This window comes from Oncorhynchus tshawytscha, linkage group LG23 (genome assembly GCF_018296145.1).
Source record: "Oncorhynchus tshawytscha isolate Ot180627B linkage group LG23, Otsh_v2.0, whole genome shotgun sequence".
Classification (NCBI taxonomy): domain Eukaryota; kingdom Metazoa; phylum Chordata; class Actinopteri; order Salmoniformes; family Salmonidae; genus Oncorhynchus; species Oncorhynchus tshawytscha.
The window spans coordinates 14,843,217-14,862,515 of NC_056451.1; the positions used below are offsets into that span (position 1 = coordinate 14,843,217).

The 19,299-nt window shown below is 41.8% G+C and overlaps 1 protein-coding gene across 1 annotated transcript; it reads right to left on the reverse strand.

Moving 5' to 3' along the window:
- Positions 1-749: 749 nt before the first annotated feature.
- LOC112222614 (ankyrin repeat domain-containing protein 34A-like) lies at positions 750-18,499 on the reverse strand. The gene is made up of 2 exons (XM_024385345.2): positions 18,323-18,499; positions 750-4,087 (listed from the first exon to the last, which is right to left on the reverse strand). Exon 2 carries the CDS (start codon positions 3,991-3,993, stop codon positions 2,395-2,397), a length of 1,599 nt encoding a protein of 532 aa, XP_024241113.1. The 5' UTR covers positions 3,994-4,087; positions 18,323-18,499; the 3' UTR covers positions 750-2,394.
- Positions 18,500-19,299: the final 800 nt, after the last annotated feature.

A 19,299-nucleotide genomic window follows, 5' to 3' on the forward strand; every position in this document is an offset into this window, starting at 1 on the left:
TACGACTAGTATGGAACCTGTAATGAATACCCAATACCTACGACTAGTATGGAACCTGTAATGAATACCCAATACCTACGACTAGTATGGAACCTGTACTGAATACCCAATACCTACGACTAGTATGGAACCTGTACTGAATACCCAATACCTACGACTAGTATGGAACCTGTACTGAATACCCAATACCTACGACTAGTATGGAACCTGTACTGAATACCCAATACCTACGACTAGTATGGAACCTGTAATGAATACCCAATACCTACGACTAGTATGGAACCTGTAATGAATACCCAATACCTACGACTAGTATGGAACCTGTACTGAATACCCAATACCTACGACTAGTATGGAACCTGTACTGAATACCCAATACCTACGACTAGTATGGAACCTGTACTGAATACCCAATACCTACGACTAGTATGGAACCTGTAATGAATACCCAATACCTACGACTAGTATGGAACCTGTACTGAATACCCAATACCTACGACTAGTATGGAACCTGTACTGAATACCCAATACCTACGACTAGTATGGAAAGTGTTCTGCACCCTGTGATTCTTGCCATCACAGAAAATGAAGCACATCATTTTTTTGGAACAAATATCCAAATGAATGGAGATTGGTTGATTCTTGATACTGAAAGTACAGTATTATCAATTTTATGATTACACTTCTTAAGTCAAATTGACATGATAAATCTCATATTAAAGACACATGACAACTAAAGGTTGTTATAATTCACTTACGAACATTTAACAAATGTTTATTTCACAATCAAATTACAATCAAGTTCAAACGTGAAAATAGATTACATATTAGAATTTACTTTTCTATTTCCTAACAGGCATACAAAAATATGTCTTTTTTGTTTGTATTTCTCTTAAACTTCAAGTAACCTACATTACAGTTCAATCGACAGGAGGTCAATATTAAACCTTGTAGCACATAAACATTATTTCATTAAAGACAGAAATATTTCAAATGGAAGCGGGACAAGCGGTCACATTGTAAGCTTGGTAAACATTGAACTTTTTTTCTCTTAAATCTCACTATACAAATGGGAAATATTTAAAAGTGACAATCTAAATGTGTAAGTAACTGTAAATGTTAGTTATGTGAGCCTAAAACTCTCCCTTTCGGCAAATCTGTGTACAGTAAATGTTAAGAAGTGCTTCAGATTGCTTTTAATGTACAATTTGTAAAGACAACTTCACATCCACCATAGATGAAGTAAATCCATTGACATTACAGTACAGCATATTGCACATGGACATATTTCATAAGCAAATTAGGTTTGTCTTATCTTTACATTATTTACAGTTAATATGTGCTAGGAGCTCTTTCCATATGGAAAGGCACAGCATCAATGTGCAATTATTTGAGGTTAATTCTTCTAAAAGCCATCTAACAGTATTCACACACTCCAATGTAAACAAACATGCTTTCATGGGATTTCTTTGGAATTTTGTATGAAATGAATTGCACCTCAATTGACTTTCTTTAAAAAAAAAATGTAATCAATTGATAATAACATTATTACAGTGTGATACTCATAAAGAGTCCCACATGTTGATCCCACTGTAGTTGTCAGGGTAAGTCAGGCATGTGGTTAGACCATATAGCTAAATAGCTCTCTAAAACACAAAATCTCAAGTGATTAAAAAGTAAAGGCAAATAAATACAGTGAAAGTAGATAACAGCAACAATACAATGACAGTGAAATCTTCAGGCAATATGACTTGAAAACTATTTAATGGAATGCAGCATTATTCTCCCCCAAACAAACCCATCAACATGAGAGCATTTTAGGATTGAAGTTTGACGTTTTAAAGCAGCTAACGCAAGAATTTAAAATCGGGAAGACAGGGCATTCAGAATGACAAGGTAAGCTGTTGCTAGCATCTCTACTGTTGATTTTTTTTCTTTCGACTTAAAGTGTCATAGATAGATAGGGTGACTGATTTCAGAAGGGAAGAAAATGTATTCAGCACACGGAACAATAGGCATGACATTGGCGCACATTTTGCAGTGTGTAAACATCTAAAAACACAGAAATACGTCTCTATTTCTGTTGACTGCAAATGGTATATTAATAAATAATTTGAGGAGAAATGAAAAGAACATCTGCTGTATACCGTATTACTCAATCAACCAGCTTTCTGTGACAGCACAGAAAGGAAACACAACAAATTAAAATAGGTCACCTAAAAATAAAAATAACCATCTGCACTTGACACAGAACAAGGATGGGACTGAGGTCTCACTCGGAATGAGCCAAATTCACGTTAGTAGTCCTGGTTTAAGCACTGGTTGAGGATAATGATGGACTAATTAGATAGACTAATTGATCCACCACTGTACCCTCACATGTCCTTATAAGTCTCAGTCCCCGTTGGACTCAATGACCTTCTCTGACAGGATCTCCTGGAAGGTGGAGAGCTGCTTCATCTGGTCCGTCTGCATGGAGTGCCTCCTCATCAGTTTCTTCTTCATCTTGAAGTCTGGGCCTCTCTTGGGTGAGGCAGGGGCAACTGGAACCAGGATCTTGGGACCAGAGTGGATGGGGGAAGTGGGCTTGCCATTGGCCCGGATGTCTGGGATGGGCCGGTGGGGGTTGACATTGAGTGGGGGCAAGAACCCAGGGCGGGTGTGGGAGATGTGGTCCAAGAGGAGGGTGCCTGAGCCTCTGCGCTCCAGGAGGCCTGGGGGCCGTCTGCGCATGGTGATGGGGGAGACAGAATTGGGGATGCTCTCAAGGGACTCCCGGGAGGAGGTGGTGAGAAGAGAGAGGGGCGAGGCGTTGTACTTCCTCCGCTCCACCGACACGCGCCCTGAGTCTGGAGATCCAGGGATGGACTCAGGACACAGGTGTGTGTCTGACTCATAGTGCTCCATACGTGTAAGTTTGGGGTGAGTCAGGGTGCGTGAAGCCACCCCCCCTGGTCCGCCTGCATTTTCCTGAGACTCCGGCGCGGTGTTCCTGCGGTACAGGATCTGATGCTGTTGGACCTTGTCGGCCCAGGAGGAGCTACAAAGGGCTGCGCAGTCCTCTGAGCAGGATCGGTCAATGAGTTTGGGTGAGCAGGGGTCATGTGTTTCGATGCTGTGCCGACGAGACAGGAGAGGCCTGCCAGGACCCGAGATTGACAGACCATTCATCTCAGTGATGATCCTACCTCCACCTTCCTCCTCCAGTCCACCATCAACCCTCTCCTGTGGGACCCTGCTGAGCACTGAGGGTGCTACCAGCCCCCAAGGCTCAGAGTTGAGCCTCTTCAGGAGTTTGCGGGGAGGCGGCCTTTTCTCCCCTAGGGTTCTAGTGGAGGGTAGGGGTAAGGCTGATGTCAGCGCAAAGCTGAAGATACTGTCCTCCTCCTCAACCTTCTCTGCTGCTGGGGAATTGGAGGTCTGGATCGCCACCTCTGAGGGCGACATGCAGGCCACGGGCGAGAGCTTGTCCACCACCCCTGGTGATGGGGGGGAGTTGAGATACTGCTTGGTCTTCTTGGTGCCCGAGGGTGACGTGTCGGTGGTGATGATGATTACCTCCTTGCCCTTGGCCTTGCAGGCGTCCAGCAGGACCTGGAGGGTGTCTCTGTCACCTCTGTTGATGGCATGGACCAGGGCGGAGGAGCCTGTGTAGTCCTTGAGGCTGGGGTCAGCTCCATTCTCTAGGAGCAAGGACACCACCTCTTTGCCCGCCTGCTCGACACAGGCATGCATCAGGGATGTCCGCCCAGACTTGTCTGGGATGTTGGGATCGGCTCCTTTCTCCAGGAGGTAGCGCACCATCCTCTGGCGGCTCTGGGGGTCCTCGTAGCCAGCCAGGCAGGCAGCAGAGATGGGGGTCTCACCCCGCTCGTTGCCTTCGTTGATGTAGGCACCCCCTTCCAGGAGGAGCCGGGTCAGTCGCAGCTTGCCCTGGAAGACGGCTTTGAGGAGGGCGTTCCCCTCCGTATGGAGGGCTCCTCCATCTCCCATGGTACCTTTGGCACCTCTTCTTCCAGTCAAATCTGCTACACCCAGCTAGTTAGCTTAGCGCTGACTGGCCATCTTCAAGAGGAAGCTGGTGAACCTGTGATGAAAAACAAAGTGATGTCAGAATTCTAAACGTACAAGTACAGACAGGCAGTGCTAAAAGGTGGTTAAGATGGTTAGTTTGGTTGGTCTATGCATATATCTAATGTCTAGTATGCAGCAGTAAAACAGTTATACTGCATTACCAATGCCATCTCAGAGTGACTGCAATTGAAGCCTTTGATATGAAGTGTGTCTGTAAGAGCAAGACAGGGAGTGTCTGGATAGCCATCTCATGAGGTGAAATGACAACAAGATGCAGCACCCATCTGGTGTAACAAAAACATTTTAGACAATCTTTTTCAAAGGGAAAGCGTTTTTTCTCTGCCATGATTGCTGAATGCATGATATTGATCCTTGACCGCACTATGCTAAGATTGACTTATTTTACTAACTTTCCTGGTATTCTTAAACTATAACTATGCAGAGTTGAATAAAGTTAGACTTTGCAGAGAATTAACTATGCATGACTTGGACTGTTTGCCGTCCCATCAGCAAAAGAGCAACTTCCCGCTGCAGTAACATGGTAATATGTAAAACAGTGAATAATTAATAATTTGGTGCTTGAAAGTGAGATTATCTGCAAGTGTGAGATACAGAAAGATGAGGCAATGACTCAAAATGACTCAAATTACTCAAAAAATAATAATCTGTTATCCAACAGGATATACGGTGAATTGACTTGTCTAAACTTTTAAATGACTCCTAATACTGATTTAATTATTATAATATTTTTTTCTGTGACTGAAAATCAACATAATGACGTTCTTGGAATATTCATTCTACCAAACCTTCCTCTAAGTAATCTATTTCAATGATCTCAAACGATTGATTATTATCCACCAAATAGACAACGACAAAAAAATCCAGCCACAACTTTCACCGCGACCCAAGAGGAGGAGGGACTGGTTGCCTGTGGCTCACCAGTGGGTCCCGACCCACCATTTGGGATCTAGTGATCTATTTGGATGGAGAGAAGGAGATGCATCTTGTGCAGAGAGAAATAAACAGCTGTCTAGCAATGAATGAGCTTCCCACGTATGTCAACTGGGATATTTAGTTCTATGCTAAGGTGATTCAATGTGCCCTGTTCATGTTAATAAACAACTCTATTTCATAACCCAGGTGAACAACGAGCACAGGGACAGACAGTGGCTATACAAACCGAAACACAGAGTGTAATCATCTGGGTATAATAGAAAAGTAGTTAGTGGTGGTTGTGGGGAAGGGGGTTGGGAAGCCAGAATGAAGAGGGAAGATATTATTTGTTCTTCATTCCCCCTGAGTGTAGCAATATATCCAACAACCTCACATGAAATAGGTTGAGAGACTCGTGACTTCTGTTACAACAATATTATAGGCCAGAGTCTTTCCTTGGCTGAGTTGAAACACATATTGAGACGTCTAACTAACCATCCCTAAGCATATTATAATACTCACTGTAAAAATCGAATGTCTCAAAACACCATGATTGTGTAATGAAACCATGAAAAGTAATGCACCTAAGCTGAGATCAGGTGTTTGAAAGGGTGTTTTAATACACAGAATGTGTTTGACACATTGTTTTAGAGAGAGGAAACGCCACCAAATGAGAAGGTATCTAATTCTGCACTAAACAGGACTCGAAACAACAAAATAGTGTTTTCAATCTTTTCTGTTAGGGCTCCCAGTCCCTGGCAAGTTGTTGCACAACACTTGATTAAGTAATGTTACAACACACCATGTAATGTTTCAGAACATCTCAGGATGATGTGTTTCAATATCTCTGAATTGTTCAAACCTCCTGCAAGTCGTCTCCTTCAAATTGGTGGCAGCTCAGTTGCCACTAGTTTTGGTGTTACAAAGCACTTCATTTTAACAGTGCAGCATTTACAAACACAGTTTAATTTGAGTGAGTCGGAGTAATTCCTTACAATGGCTAGGGCTTGGTTTTTCTTTCATTCAGACTGTGATCAATACACTCAATTACATTTAATCCATCCACCCCTTTTTATTATGGCCTATTTGCCTAAATAATTCTGTTGGGAATCAATGGCAGTTTAATAACAGTTGTTACTTTGTCATTACTGGCTCGCTGCCAGGGGACTCCGTGGGTGGAGTGGGAAGCAGTTGACAGGTGCTGAGTTGAGATGGGCTGAGGGAGAGGCTCTCTATCCTGAGAATGTGGCTACGAGGCTGCCACCTACAGCACTGTGTGTGTGTGTGTGTGTGCGTGTGCGTGCGTGCGTGCGTGCGTGCGTGCATGCGTGCGTGCGTGCGTGCGTGCGTATCTGTGGGTCTGACACTGGTCTGCCCATGCTAAAGACCCAATCTGTCGACTGGGGCGGAAGGCAACTTGACGATCCACAATGAACTGCATCAAAGTGGATTGATGCCTTTGAAACAATGTAGTAAAGTATTATTACAGTTACTGGATTAACCACCATTATAGATTATTAGCGTTTCAGAATTACAGAGAGAGAGACTCTCCTTTCTCTACATATTGTTCCCCTACAATATTAAATAAATACATCAATAAATTGTTGAAGACTCCAGCCACCCAGGTCATAGACTGTTCTCTCGGCTACCGCATGGTAAGCGGTACCGATGCTGGAACCTGTACAGGACCCTGAACAGCTTCTACCCCCAAGCCACAATACTGATAAATAGTTAGTCCATCACATACGCTGCTGCTGCTGTTTAATATCTGTCACTTTATTCTTCGTTATATGTACATATCTACCTCTTCCCTTGTACCCCTGCACATCAACTGGTACTGGTAGTCCTTGTACAGCCAAGTTATTATTACTCATTGTGTATATATTATTACTTTTATTATTACATGTTTTAGTTTTCTAGTATTTAGCTATTTTCTTTCTCTCTGCTTTGTTGGGAAGAGCCCATAAGTAAGTATTTTACTGTCAGTCCACACCTGTTGTTTACAAAGCATGTGACGAGTAAGATGTGATTTGATTTGATACTACTGTATACATACAGATGTAGGATCTTAATTTGAGCCAGTTTGCTACCGCAGTAAAATAATCCTGCAGCAATAGGAAATTTTCATTATTATGCAGATTATAATTTGTGGGGGTTGTTACATTTTTCATTAAGGCAAATCAATCATTTCAATTGAAATGTCAAAGTGGAAATTACAAACGTTAGAAGCCTTTTTAAAACTCAAATACATTACAAGTTTGCATATTTTCTGAGTAACCTAAATATTGAGTGGCTTTCGTCAAGCTGTCCACTCAAGAAAATGCTTCAAACTGTAACCAGTGCCTGCAACCTGGTTCAGGTTATCAGTCAACCTACCAGAGTATTCACAAACAGAACAGGAACTAAATCATCCACTTGTATTGATCACATCTAATGCTGCAGAAATATGCTCAAAAGCAGTATCCACACCCATCGGATGTAATGATCATAATATAATAGCCATATCTAGGAAAAACAAAGTTTCAAAGATGACCTAAAATAGTGTATAAGTGATCATACAAGAGGTTTTGCAATGATTCCTATGTTGAAAATGTGGCAATGTGTAATGAGGAACATCCTCACGCAAGCACTTAAATCATTTACGAAATTGCTTATTCCATTTACTAATAAGCAAGCACTCATTAAGAAAATTATTGTAAAAACTACTAAATACCTGTGGATTGATGAGGAATTGTGGTTGGGGGGGATGAGGCAAAAGGAATGGCAAAATGTCTGGTTGCACAGCCGAGTGGCAATCGTACTGTAAATTGGGAAATCACGTGACTAAACTTAACACAAAGAAGAAGAAATTACTATGAAACAAAAATAAATTATTTAAAGAATGATACTAAAAAGCACCTTAAATTAAATGTGGGGCAAAAAGGCAAACTCAGCTCCATCATTCATTGAATCAGATGGCTCATTCATCAAAAAACCCATTGATATTGCCAACTACTTCAAAGATTTTTTCATTGAAAATTCAGAAATGACATAACAACATATTATTATGAACCTACACCTCCATACATAACTGACCAAATGATAAAAGGCAAGTATTATAATTTTGAATTCTGTAAAGTGAGTGTGGAAGAGGTGAAATAAATGTTGCTTTCTATCAACAATGACAAGCACCCTGGGTCTGAAAACTTGGATGGAAAATTACTGAGGATGATAGTGACTATATTGCCACTCCTATCTGCCATCTATTCAATCTAAGCCTGCAGGCCTGGAGGGAAGCAAAAGTAATTTCGCTACCCAAGAATAGCAAAGCACCCTTTACTGGCTCAAACAGCCATCCAGCGTAAGCCTGTTAACAACCCTTAGTAAAAAAATGTGTTTGACCAGATACAATGCTATTTCACAGTAAACAAATTAACTACAGACTTGAAGCACGCTTACAGGGAAGGGCATTCAACATGTACAGACGGCACTTACACAAATGACTGATGATTGACTGAGAAGAATTGTTAATAAGAATCTGCTGCTGGAAAAATGTATATGTTTTGGCTTTACATCCCCTGCTATATTGTGGATCAAGACTTACCTGTCTAACAGAACACAGAGGGTGTTCTTCAATGGAAGCATTTCCAACATAATCCAGGTAGAGTCAGGCATTCCCCAGTGCAGCTGTCTAGGCACCTACTTTTTAAAATCTTTACCAATGACCTGCCACTGGCACTGAGTAAATCCTGTGTGTCCATGTATGCTGATGACTCAACACTGCACATGTCAGCTACCACAGCAAGTGTAATCACTGCAAAGCTTAACAAAGAGCTGCAGTCAGTTTCAGAATGGCTGTCAAGAAATAAGCTGGTCCTAAATATTTCAAAAACTAAAAGCACTGTATTTAGGACAAATCATTCACTAAATCCTAAACCTCAACTAAATCTTGTAATGAATCATGTGGAAATTGAGCAAATTAAGGAGACTAAACTGCTTGGTGTAACCATGGATTGTAAACTGTCATGGTCAAAACATATTGATGTAACGGTAGCTAAGATGGGGAGAGATCTGTCCATAATAAAGCACTACTATGCTTTCTTGACATCGCTATCAACAAAACAACTACTATAGTCCCTAGTTTTGTCGCACCTGGACCACTGTCCTGTCATATGGTCAAGTGCCACAAAGAGACACATGGGCAAATTACAATTGGCCCAGAACAGAGCAGCAAGGCTGGCCCTTAGAGGTACACGGAGGGCCAGCATGTCTTTGTGAGAGATATTGACATGTTGAAATCACCGAGCTGTCTGTTTAAGCAACTAGCGCACAGCTCAGACACCTATGCATACCGCACAAGACATGCCACCAGAGGTCTCTTCACTGTCCCCAAGTCCAGAATAGAACACGGGAAATGCACAGTACTACATAGAGCAATTTCTACATGGAACTCTATTCCACATCATGTAACTCAGTCAAGTAGTACAATCTGATTTAGAAAACTGATAAAACTGATAAAACTACACTTTATGGAACAGTTTGGACTGTGCAGGCAAACACACAGCATTCACAAACACATGCTAACACACGCACTCTACACACACATACATTTTAATATTGTTATTTTGCTGTATTATTAAATCAAATCATATGTTATCTGTCACATGCGCCGAATACAACAGGTGTAGTAGACCTTACAGTGAAATGCTTACTTACAAGCCCTTAACCAACAATGCAGTTTTAAGAAAAACAAGTGTTAAGTAAAAAATAAAAATAACAAATAATTAAAGAGCAGCAGTAAAATAACAGTAGCGAGGCTATATACAGTGGGGCAAAAAAGTATTTAGTCAGCCACCAATTGTGCAAGTTCTCCCACTTAAAAAGATGAGAGAGGCCTGTCATTTTCATCATAGGTACACTTCAACTATGACAGACAAAATGAGAAGAAAAAAAAATCCAGAAAATAACATTGTAGGATTTTTAATGAATTTATTTGCAAATTATGGTGGAAAATAAGTATTTGGTCACCTACAAACAAGCAAGATTTCTGGCTCTCACAGACCTGTAACTTCTTCTTTAAGAGGCTCCTCTGTCCTCCACTCGTTACCTGTATTAATGGCACCTGTTTGAACTTGTTATCAGTATAAAAGACACCTGTCCACAACCTCAAACAGTCACACTCCAAACTCCACTATGGCCAAGACCAAAGAGCTGTCAAAGGACACCAGAAACAAAATTGTAGACCTGCACCAGGCTGGGAAGACTGAATCTGCAATAGGTAAGCAGCTTGGTTTGAAGTAATCAACTGTGGGAGCAATTATTAGGAAATTGAAGACATACAAGACCACTGATAATCTCCCCCTGATCTGGGGCTCCACGCAAGATCTCACCCTGTGGGGTCAAAATGATCACAAGAAAGGTGAGCAAAAATCCCAGAAGCACATGGGGGGACCTAGTGAATGACCTGCAGAGAGCTGGGACCAAAGTAACAAAGCCTACCATCAGTAACACACTATGCTGCCAGGGACTCAAATCCTGCAGTGCCAGACGTGTCCCCCTGCTTAAGCCAGTACATGTCCAGGCCCGTCTGAAGTTTGCTAGAGAGCATTTGGATGATCCAGAAGAAGATTGAGAGAATGTCATATGGTCAGATGAAACCAAAATATAACTTTTTGGTAAAAATTCAACTCGTCGTGTTTGGAGGACAAAGAATGCCGAGATGCATCCAAAGAACACCATACCCACTGTGAAGCATGGGGGTGGAAACATCATGCTTTGGGGCTATTTTTCTGCAAAGGGACCAGGACGACTGATCCGTGTAAAGGAAAGAATGAATGGGGCCATGTATCGTGAGATTTTGAGTGAAAACCTCCTTCCATCAGCAAGGGCATTGAAGATGAAACGTGGCTGGGTCTTTCAGCATGACAATGATCCCAAACACACCGCCCCGGCAACGAAGGAGTGGCTTCGTAAGAAGCATTTCAAGGTCCTGGAGTGGCCTAGCCAGTCTCCAGATCTCAACCCCATAGAAAATCTTTGGAGGGAGTTGAAAGTCCGTGTTGCCCAGCAACAGCCCCAAAACATCACTGCTCTAGAGGAGATCTGCATGGAGGAATGGGCCAAAATACCAGCAACAGTGTGTGAAAACCTTGTGAAGACTTACAGAAAATGTTTGACCTCTGTCATTGCCAACAAAGGGTATATAACAAAGTATTGAAATAAACTTTTGTTCTTGACCAAATACTTATTTTCCACCATAATTTGCAAATAAATTCATTAAAAATCCTACAATATGATTTTCTGGAATTTTCTTTCTCATTTTGTCTGTCATAGTTGAAGTGTACCTATGATGGAAAATTACAGGCCTCTCTCATCTTTTTAAGTGGGAGAACTTGCACAATTGTGGCTGACTAAATACCTTTTTGCCCCACTGTACAGGGGGTACCGGTACAGAGTCAATGTGTGGGGGCAACAGGTTAGTCGAAGTAATTGAGGTAATATGTACATGTAGATAGAGTTAAAGTGACTATGGATAGATAATAAACAGATAGTAGCAGCAGCATAAAAGAGGGGTTGGGGAGGTGGACAATGCAAATAGTCTGGGTAGCCATTTGATTAGCTGTTCAGGAGTCTTATGGCTTGGGGGTAGAAGCTGTTAAGAAGCCTTTTGGACCTAGATTTGTCACTCCGGTACCGCTTGCCGTGCGGTAGCTGAGAGAACAGTTCATGACTGGGGTGGCTGGAGTCTGACAATTTTTAGGGCCTTTCTCTGACACCGCCTGGTATAGAGGTCCTGGATGGCAGGATGCTTGCCCCCAGTGATGTACGTACGCATTACCCTCTGTAATACCTAACGGTCGTATTGTAGATATGTTATGGTAGAGTAGTGTGTAATAATGTGTTGTGTTATGTAATTGTGATTGGACTCCCGGAAGAGTACCTGCTGCCTTGGCAAATTAAGATCCTACATCTGAATGCAGCCTGCGGCTCTACTCATTATTTCTCCAGTGGATTTATCTGTCAAACACCTCTGAAGAAGTAATGTGTGACCATAAACATCTCTGTAGTGCTGAAGAAAAGAGGTAGACAAATAGTATGTATCTCCTGGTCCTTGACAGTATGGATTCACTACAACAGGAGATGAGGCAGAGCAGACATGGCCTTTTCCATTTACATCTGGGATACTCTTGACAACTCAGGGATACAATCGTAGAGGTACTGTTGCTGATCCGTCGTCATTATTGTGAAATAATTATAATGTTATTAAGGTGAGATTTTAATAGAGAAAGCTGACCCGAGAGCAGAGCTCACTTTCTTTCGATCCTATCAGTGTCGACACATGCTCCAACGATGCACTCTGCGTGGTGTTTTGGGAAATGCGTGTTACATATTCGGCTGCATCATTAAAACACTAGTAAAACTAAATTCCATGGCTGTCGGTAAACCGGGCCCAGGTGTATTGTGTGGGTCTGAGCAGAGTTTTTCCCACAGCAGACGAGGGAGAGAGAGCTGTCTTGTCTAAGATCTATGGACTCCAGCTCAGAGGCACTAGTCATTTCTGCCAAGATGGACCAGGAAAACAGGCACAGTGTGAGTGCTCCAGTCCAGTGTTGCCAACTTAGCGACCTTGTTGCTATATTTAGTGAGTATTCAGAGCCCTCTAGCGACACATTTTTTAAAAAGTGACTAGCGACAAATCTAGTGACTTTTTCTGGTGTTATTGGAGACTTTTGGAGACTCTGACGTGAAAGCACGTATCGTTCTTACTCTTCTCAACGAGCCGTGGGCCCCACCCCCGTCCTAAAGCACTCACAGGCGGGGCCCAGTCCTTGCGCAGCAGTCCCTCCCAGCTGCAGTCAGTGCAGGAGATGTTCACCCTTCCGCGTCCAGAAGAAAGTTCATTTGTAGTTCTAAACATATTTAGGGTGTTTTTTACTCCCTTTTTGTCTATCCCACGACGTTATTCCTCTCTCCTACAGCGTCCATCACAATTACATGCACATGGGCAATTATGCAAATTAGGTGATGACGTCATTTAGCGACTTTTAGGACAGCCAATAGCTACTTTCCTTACTGAGGAGTTGGCAACACTGCTCCAGTCAGATGACGATGCTCAGGGGGCTTCATGGAGCTGCTAATCCAATATAGTTGCAGCATACGAATCCCTGACACAGATTCCTTCCCTGAGATCTCTCAATGATTCACACCAAATGTTTTCTTCCCTGTCATACTGTGTTTATCTAGGCATGTCAAATGAGAAGTTTTCATTTACAACCAAATCAACAAAAAACATGATGTAAATGATATATTGCAGAAGGATCCAGACATTTGTTTTGTGATTTCATATGTTTTAGAGTAATTTAACCCAAACAGTAAATCACTTCCTCATCCTTGATGGGCCCCCCCAAAAAAACATGAATGGCTCCAAAAACACCCAAATACATCAAACTGCAAAGCGCTCAGTCTAGTAATGCAGGTCTTTAGATGTCATACACATGAAATTGTGTCATTTCGAATTTATCCTCAACGTTAGGCTATATTCCATTTTGTTGCGACTCGAGCGATATCTCCAAAGTCAATTTTACAGGTAGGCCTAATTGCCTAAATAAAGTAAACACTTGAGTAAATGAGGGATACAATTTATATTGAAAGCATGGGGTAGTCGCCCAAAAATTAAGACACTATATGTTAGTACAGTATTTCCTTTTTTTGGAAGTTACCTGTAGCAGCAGGCTACACGGAAAATGGAACTGCTTGAGAAGGCTTGAGTCGCAAAAAAGGGAATATAACATTGCGGATACATTTCGGAATGACACAACTTCAAGTGTACAACATCTAAAGACCTGCATTACTATACTGAGAGCTTTGCTGTTTCTAAAATGATGTATTTGGGTGTTTTGATCATTTTTTCAGGGCCCCCAAGATACACGAGGATGAGGAAGTGATTTGCAGTTTGGGGTAAATTACCCTAAAACATGTGAAATCACAAAAACAATTGTATGGACCCTTCCATAACATGCCATTTACATAAAATATAGAGATTTGGTTGTGAAAAAAATATTCAGGTAGAACCTGCTGCAGCTGCAAACACATACACACGCCAACTCACACAGTGGTGTCATGATTGTCGCCGCCTCTGAGTGTCCCAGTTTGACCTCTTGCTCTGGGCTGTGGAAAGGACAGGAGCGACAGAGGGGTTGACATCGATCCACCTGCAATTTTCCAACCAGACTCCTCACTTCGCACTCCCACTCTGATAAGGGAGGCAGTAGAAGCTATTTCTGGCTGGGTAGTTTCAGCTATAGCATGACATTTATCATCCTAGCTGCTATCTATCACTTCAGTTTCAACTGACGTAATGTCTTAATCTGGGTAGATAGCGCATCCACTAATCCACTAAAACCTCCTATTGTTCGCGCGTTAAATATTGATAATCTATTGGCAAAAACAACATATTTCATGCACAGCACAACAGCAAAAGGTAATTGATAAGCAGTTGATTTATTTTTTATTTCATACTGTTGTTGTATTGAGTACCAACAATAGGTCTGCAGTAACTATTTATTGATATCCCTCTTAAAACATATTTCAGGCTACTAATATATCAGAGTCTGTGCTTTTCCATACCAATTTCTTTCCCCATCTCTCGACAGGTCTCTTCATTATTGCTCTTCCTCCCTGACTTTCCATTTATAACATCTCTGTTGTTTGGTAATGACAAAGCAAAAACAGTTTTTTAAATGTTTTCTAATTTATACAACATTAAATATCACATTTACATAAGTATTCAGACCCTTTACACAGTACTTTGTTGAATCACCTTTGGCAGTGATTACAGCCTTGATTCTTCTTGGGTATGATGCTACAAGCTTGGCATACCTGTATTTGGGGAGTTTTTTCTATTCTTCTCTGCAGATTCTCTCAAGCTCTGTTAGGTTGGATGGGGAGTGTCACTGCACAGCTATTTCCAGGTCTCTCCAGAGATGTTTGATTAGGTTGAAGTCCAGGCTCTGGCTGGGCCACTCAAGTACATTCAAAGACTTGTCCCAAAGCCACTACTGCGTTGTCTTGGATGTGTGCTTAGGGTGTTTGTCCTGTTGGAAGGTGAACCTTGGCCCCAGTCTGAGGTCCTGAGCACTCTGGAGCAGGTTTTCATCAAGGATCTCTCTCTGTACTTTGCTCCATTCATCTTTCCCTCGATCCTGACTAGTCTCCCAGTCCCTGCCGCTGAAAAACATCCCCATAGCATGATGCTGCCACCACCATGCTTCACCGTAGGGATGGTGCTATGTTTCCTCCAGACGTGACGCTTGGCATTCAGGCCAAATAGCTCAATCTTGGTTTCATCAGACCGTAAATCTTGTTTCTCATGGTCTGACAATCTTTAGGTGCCTTTTGGCAAACTTCAATCAGGCTGTCATGTCCCTTTTACTGAAGAGTGGCTTCCGTCTGGCCATTCTACCATGAAGGCCTGATTGGTGGAGTGCTGCAGAGATGGTTCTGGAAGGTTCTCCCATCTCCACAGAGGAACTCTAGAGCTCTGTCAGAGTGACCATCGGGTTCTTGGTCACCTCCCTGACCAAGGCCCTCTCCTCCGATTGCTCAGTTTGTCCGGGCAGCCAGCTCTGGGAAGAGTCTTGGTGGTTCTAAACTTCTTCCAGTTAAGAATGATGGAGGCCACTGTGTTCTTGGGGTCCTTCAATGCTGCAAAAATGTTTTCGTACCCTTCCCCAGATCTGCGCCTCAACACAATCCTGTCTCAGAGCTTTCTACACAATTCCTTCGACCTCATGGCTTGGTTTCTTCTCTGACATGCACTGCCAACTGTGGGACCTTATACAGATAGGTGTTTTCCTTTCCAAATCATGCCAATTAATTGAATTTACCACAGGTGGACTCCAAGAAAGTTGTAGAAACATCTCAAGGATGATCAATGGAAACAGGATGCACCTGAGCTCAACTTTGAGTCTCATAGCAAAGGGTCTGAATACTTATGTAAATAAGGTATTTCAGGTTTCTAAAAACCTGTTTTTGCTTTGTCATTATGGGGTATTGTGTGTAGATTGCTGAGGATGTTTTTTTTCATCCATTTTAGAATAAGGCTGTAACGTAACAAAATGTGGAAAAGGTCTTGGGGTTTGAATACTTTCCAAAGGCACTGTATACGTGTCTTAGTTATTAGTGTGTAAAAGCTTGTCTGAGTACATGTACATCAATCTGTGTGTGTGTATTTGTACGTGTAGGCGGGCAACATTATTAAAATCCCCCCCACCCCCACCCCCATTCCAAAGAGCTTATCGTTCATCATCAGACCTCTTTCTCACACACTCTCTCTTTCCCTCTCTTTCTCTTTCTCTCTCTCTCTTTCTCTCTCTTTCTCGCTCTCTTTCTCTCTTTCCTTCACTATCAGCTCACTGACTCACTATCAGCTAAAGTCATGCATTTCCATCTGCTCTCAGAAGACACACAGTCTCATGGCGGAGACAGTCAGGACTGAGTACTCTAGAGTAGAATAGAATATTCCTTCTATGACATGTCTGTCCCCTGGTGTGCAGCTGCACCATGTCAAGAACTGACATCACCCCAACACCCATTACAATAATTGGCCCTGTTGTACCCCCTGATCCGCCATCCTGGTATCCCATCTCGGGTGAGCTGTGCATGTCAGAGTGTGCCACACTTCCTGTTGGAACGATGGATGTGATGGCATATAGCACTGACAGTGCCCTCCATTGGCCCTCTAGACAGATTATTCATAATTCCAGGTTTGTGGGGGTGGATGTGACCTACAACTAACCTTTCGTCCATAGAACGCCTGTAAGAAGCCATCCACGTGTCATAGTTGTCTTATGCCCTTGTCCCTTAGTGAACCTGTTGTTTCTGAGTAGTAATTGCAGTGCTCTCTGTAACATTTACAAAACCCATAGTTCAGTAGCTATACATCTAATTGCTACAGTACATAAGCTATTAATCAATATCACTATGTGAAATACATTTAAAGATATACATATAATGCAGAAGTATAATGATTATTCTCGGGAACATGAATTACAAGGGAAGTTTCTGTGTATAATATAAATTCGTAATACAAGCAAACATCGTTCCCAAGCGTTTCATATTATTGTTTCCAAGAAACTTAATCAGGTGTATATGTATACAATTCTACAATATCATACAGGCCTAATAGCAAAAGATTCAGCGAAACTATTATGTGAAATGTTGCAAGAAACTTAAATCCATTCCAAACTACGGTCGCTATCCATGGTGCTGATTCGGTCGTTCTGCCGGACGCCAACCTTCCCGAGAACTGAGAAAAGCAATGTAAAGGAATTCATGCTTTCAATTCAAGTTCGTGATGGTGTTGGTAATATTGAATGAAACCGAGACGCAGCATCAGTGTTATCATATCGGCTCCAAGAAAAACTAATTCAAACCTGTTTCGGTGACCAATCACTACGTAAATTGGTTTTCTGACGTACTTATTCTAATATTAAACTAGCAGGGAAGTTATACTATTCCAGGTTATTGGACAAAAACAGTAACTGCGCCAGTAAAAAGAAAAATCCGTTTCAACAGTCGGTTGATAGAAAACATGTTTCTCCACACTGAATGTAGCCTAGCCTATGCATTAGTACAGCAGAGATAATAAAATACGACCTAAGTTACATCCCTGCATGTATTGCCTTTCTCACACACATCAAATGTAACTGACTGTCTGCTTCTCTTTTTGCCACATTCCATCATACGGCTGATCTTATAGGTCCGCAATAAGCCAAGTGACAGAATTTCATGACAATGCAGATTGGTTCATGATTTAGGTTCCAGGGGTTGCCTCTCAGGCAAGAAATGTGGTGCTTATAATATGGAAAAATTGTGACAGCAAATCTGAATCAGCTGAATCTATTTGCTTTTTGTAGCAGTTTATTGATTAGTCTTTGCATATAGCAAGGCTCAACCAATCTGATTACAACTGCCAAACGAATCGTGTTCGTTGGTCTGCGGGATTTTAGGCTATAGAGCATCTTTTATCTCTTACACAAATATGGTAAGAAACAAGGAATTATAAAATCTGAATAAGTTCAGTTGAATTGCATATTGTTTTTATTGTTGGTCTTTCATCAAATTCAACTTGTTTTATTTTTTTCACATGGAATACCAAAACACTGTTCTCAGTTCATGTCGATATTGCTTTGTCAAGCCATTTGGCCATGACATTAACCACTCATAAGGAATAATTTAATGGCAACAAATATTTATGTAATCTACAATATGCAAATGTAGCCTTCTATCACCATGCGCTGCAAACACGATATAAAGAGAAAATATAAATCCTTACCATGGATGAAACAAGTTTAATTCAGATCCATTTGGCATATGTTTTTTTTTTTCTGATATAAAAGCCAGACTTCAGTCTCTGTAATATGCCCCCGAAATTGTGATAACGTCGAGCCTCTCTCCCCCTCCCCCTCTTCACCCGTATCTCTCCCGCAACCACTAGTTTAGAAGACGCGGAGCGTCGCAGCGGGGGTGGGGAGTGGGTCGCGTGGTGGGAGTGAATACGAACGCGGTGGATATGTTGCGCGCAGACGATGCGCTATGATGATCCCTGCGCTTGACAGACAGATAAAGAAACACGAGAGAGAGAAAGAGAGACCTGCTGTATATAGACATCATGTGCAGGAACCATATGACTGTTGTTCATTAAAACAGTAGCCTATACAATGTTATACACACAATTTGGTGTCTTGATAGGCATACACGTTTCCACACAGCCTATTATAAGAAATATCAACAAAGGATAGGCTATATTTAAACCTGATTGAGCTGTAAGTATGGGCCCAATATTGTCTGTTCTGTGCTTATGACACTATTCCTGTCCTGTTACCTCAAGGGAAAATAAAGAATGTGTACAAGGCTCAATGGCTTGGTTGGTATAGATGTCGCTACACCCGCAATAACATCTGCTAAATGTATGTATGTGACCAATAAAATGTGATTTCATTTAGATTTATATAGACTGATTCTGTAGTCCTCTATGCCTTTTCGCACCTCTGTAGCAAGGGGTTTTGCACCTCTGCAGTAAGCACATCTATTATTTCCACTTGTGATCACAGCTAAAACTAATCTGCACCAGGGCCCCATCTTGTTGCCTTATGAGTTCCTGGTTCTTAAATAAGGTCATAAGAATTCAGTCATTGCAAATTTGCAGAGGAAGGAAGTGGCCCACATATCCTTGGTGGTAGCCCATGATTAGTCACCTGCTGTATAGATTAGATATTGTTTCAATGCAAAGTCAGATGTATACAACAGGTA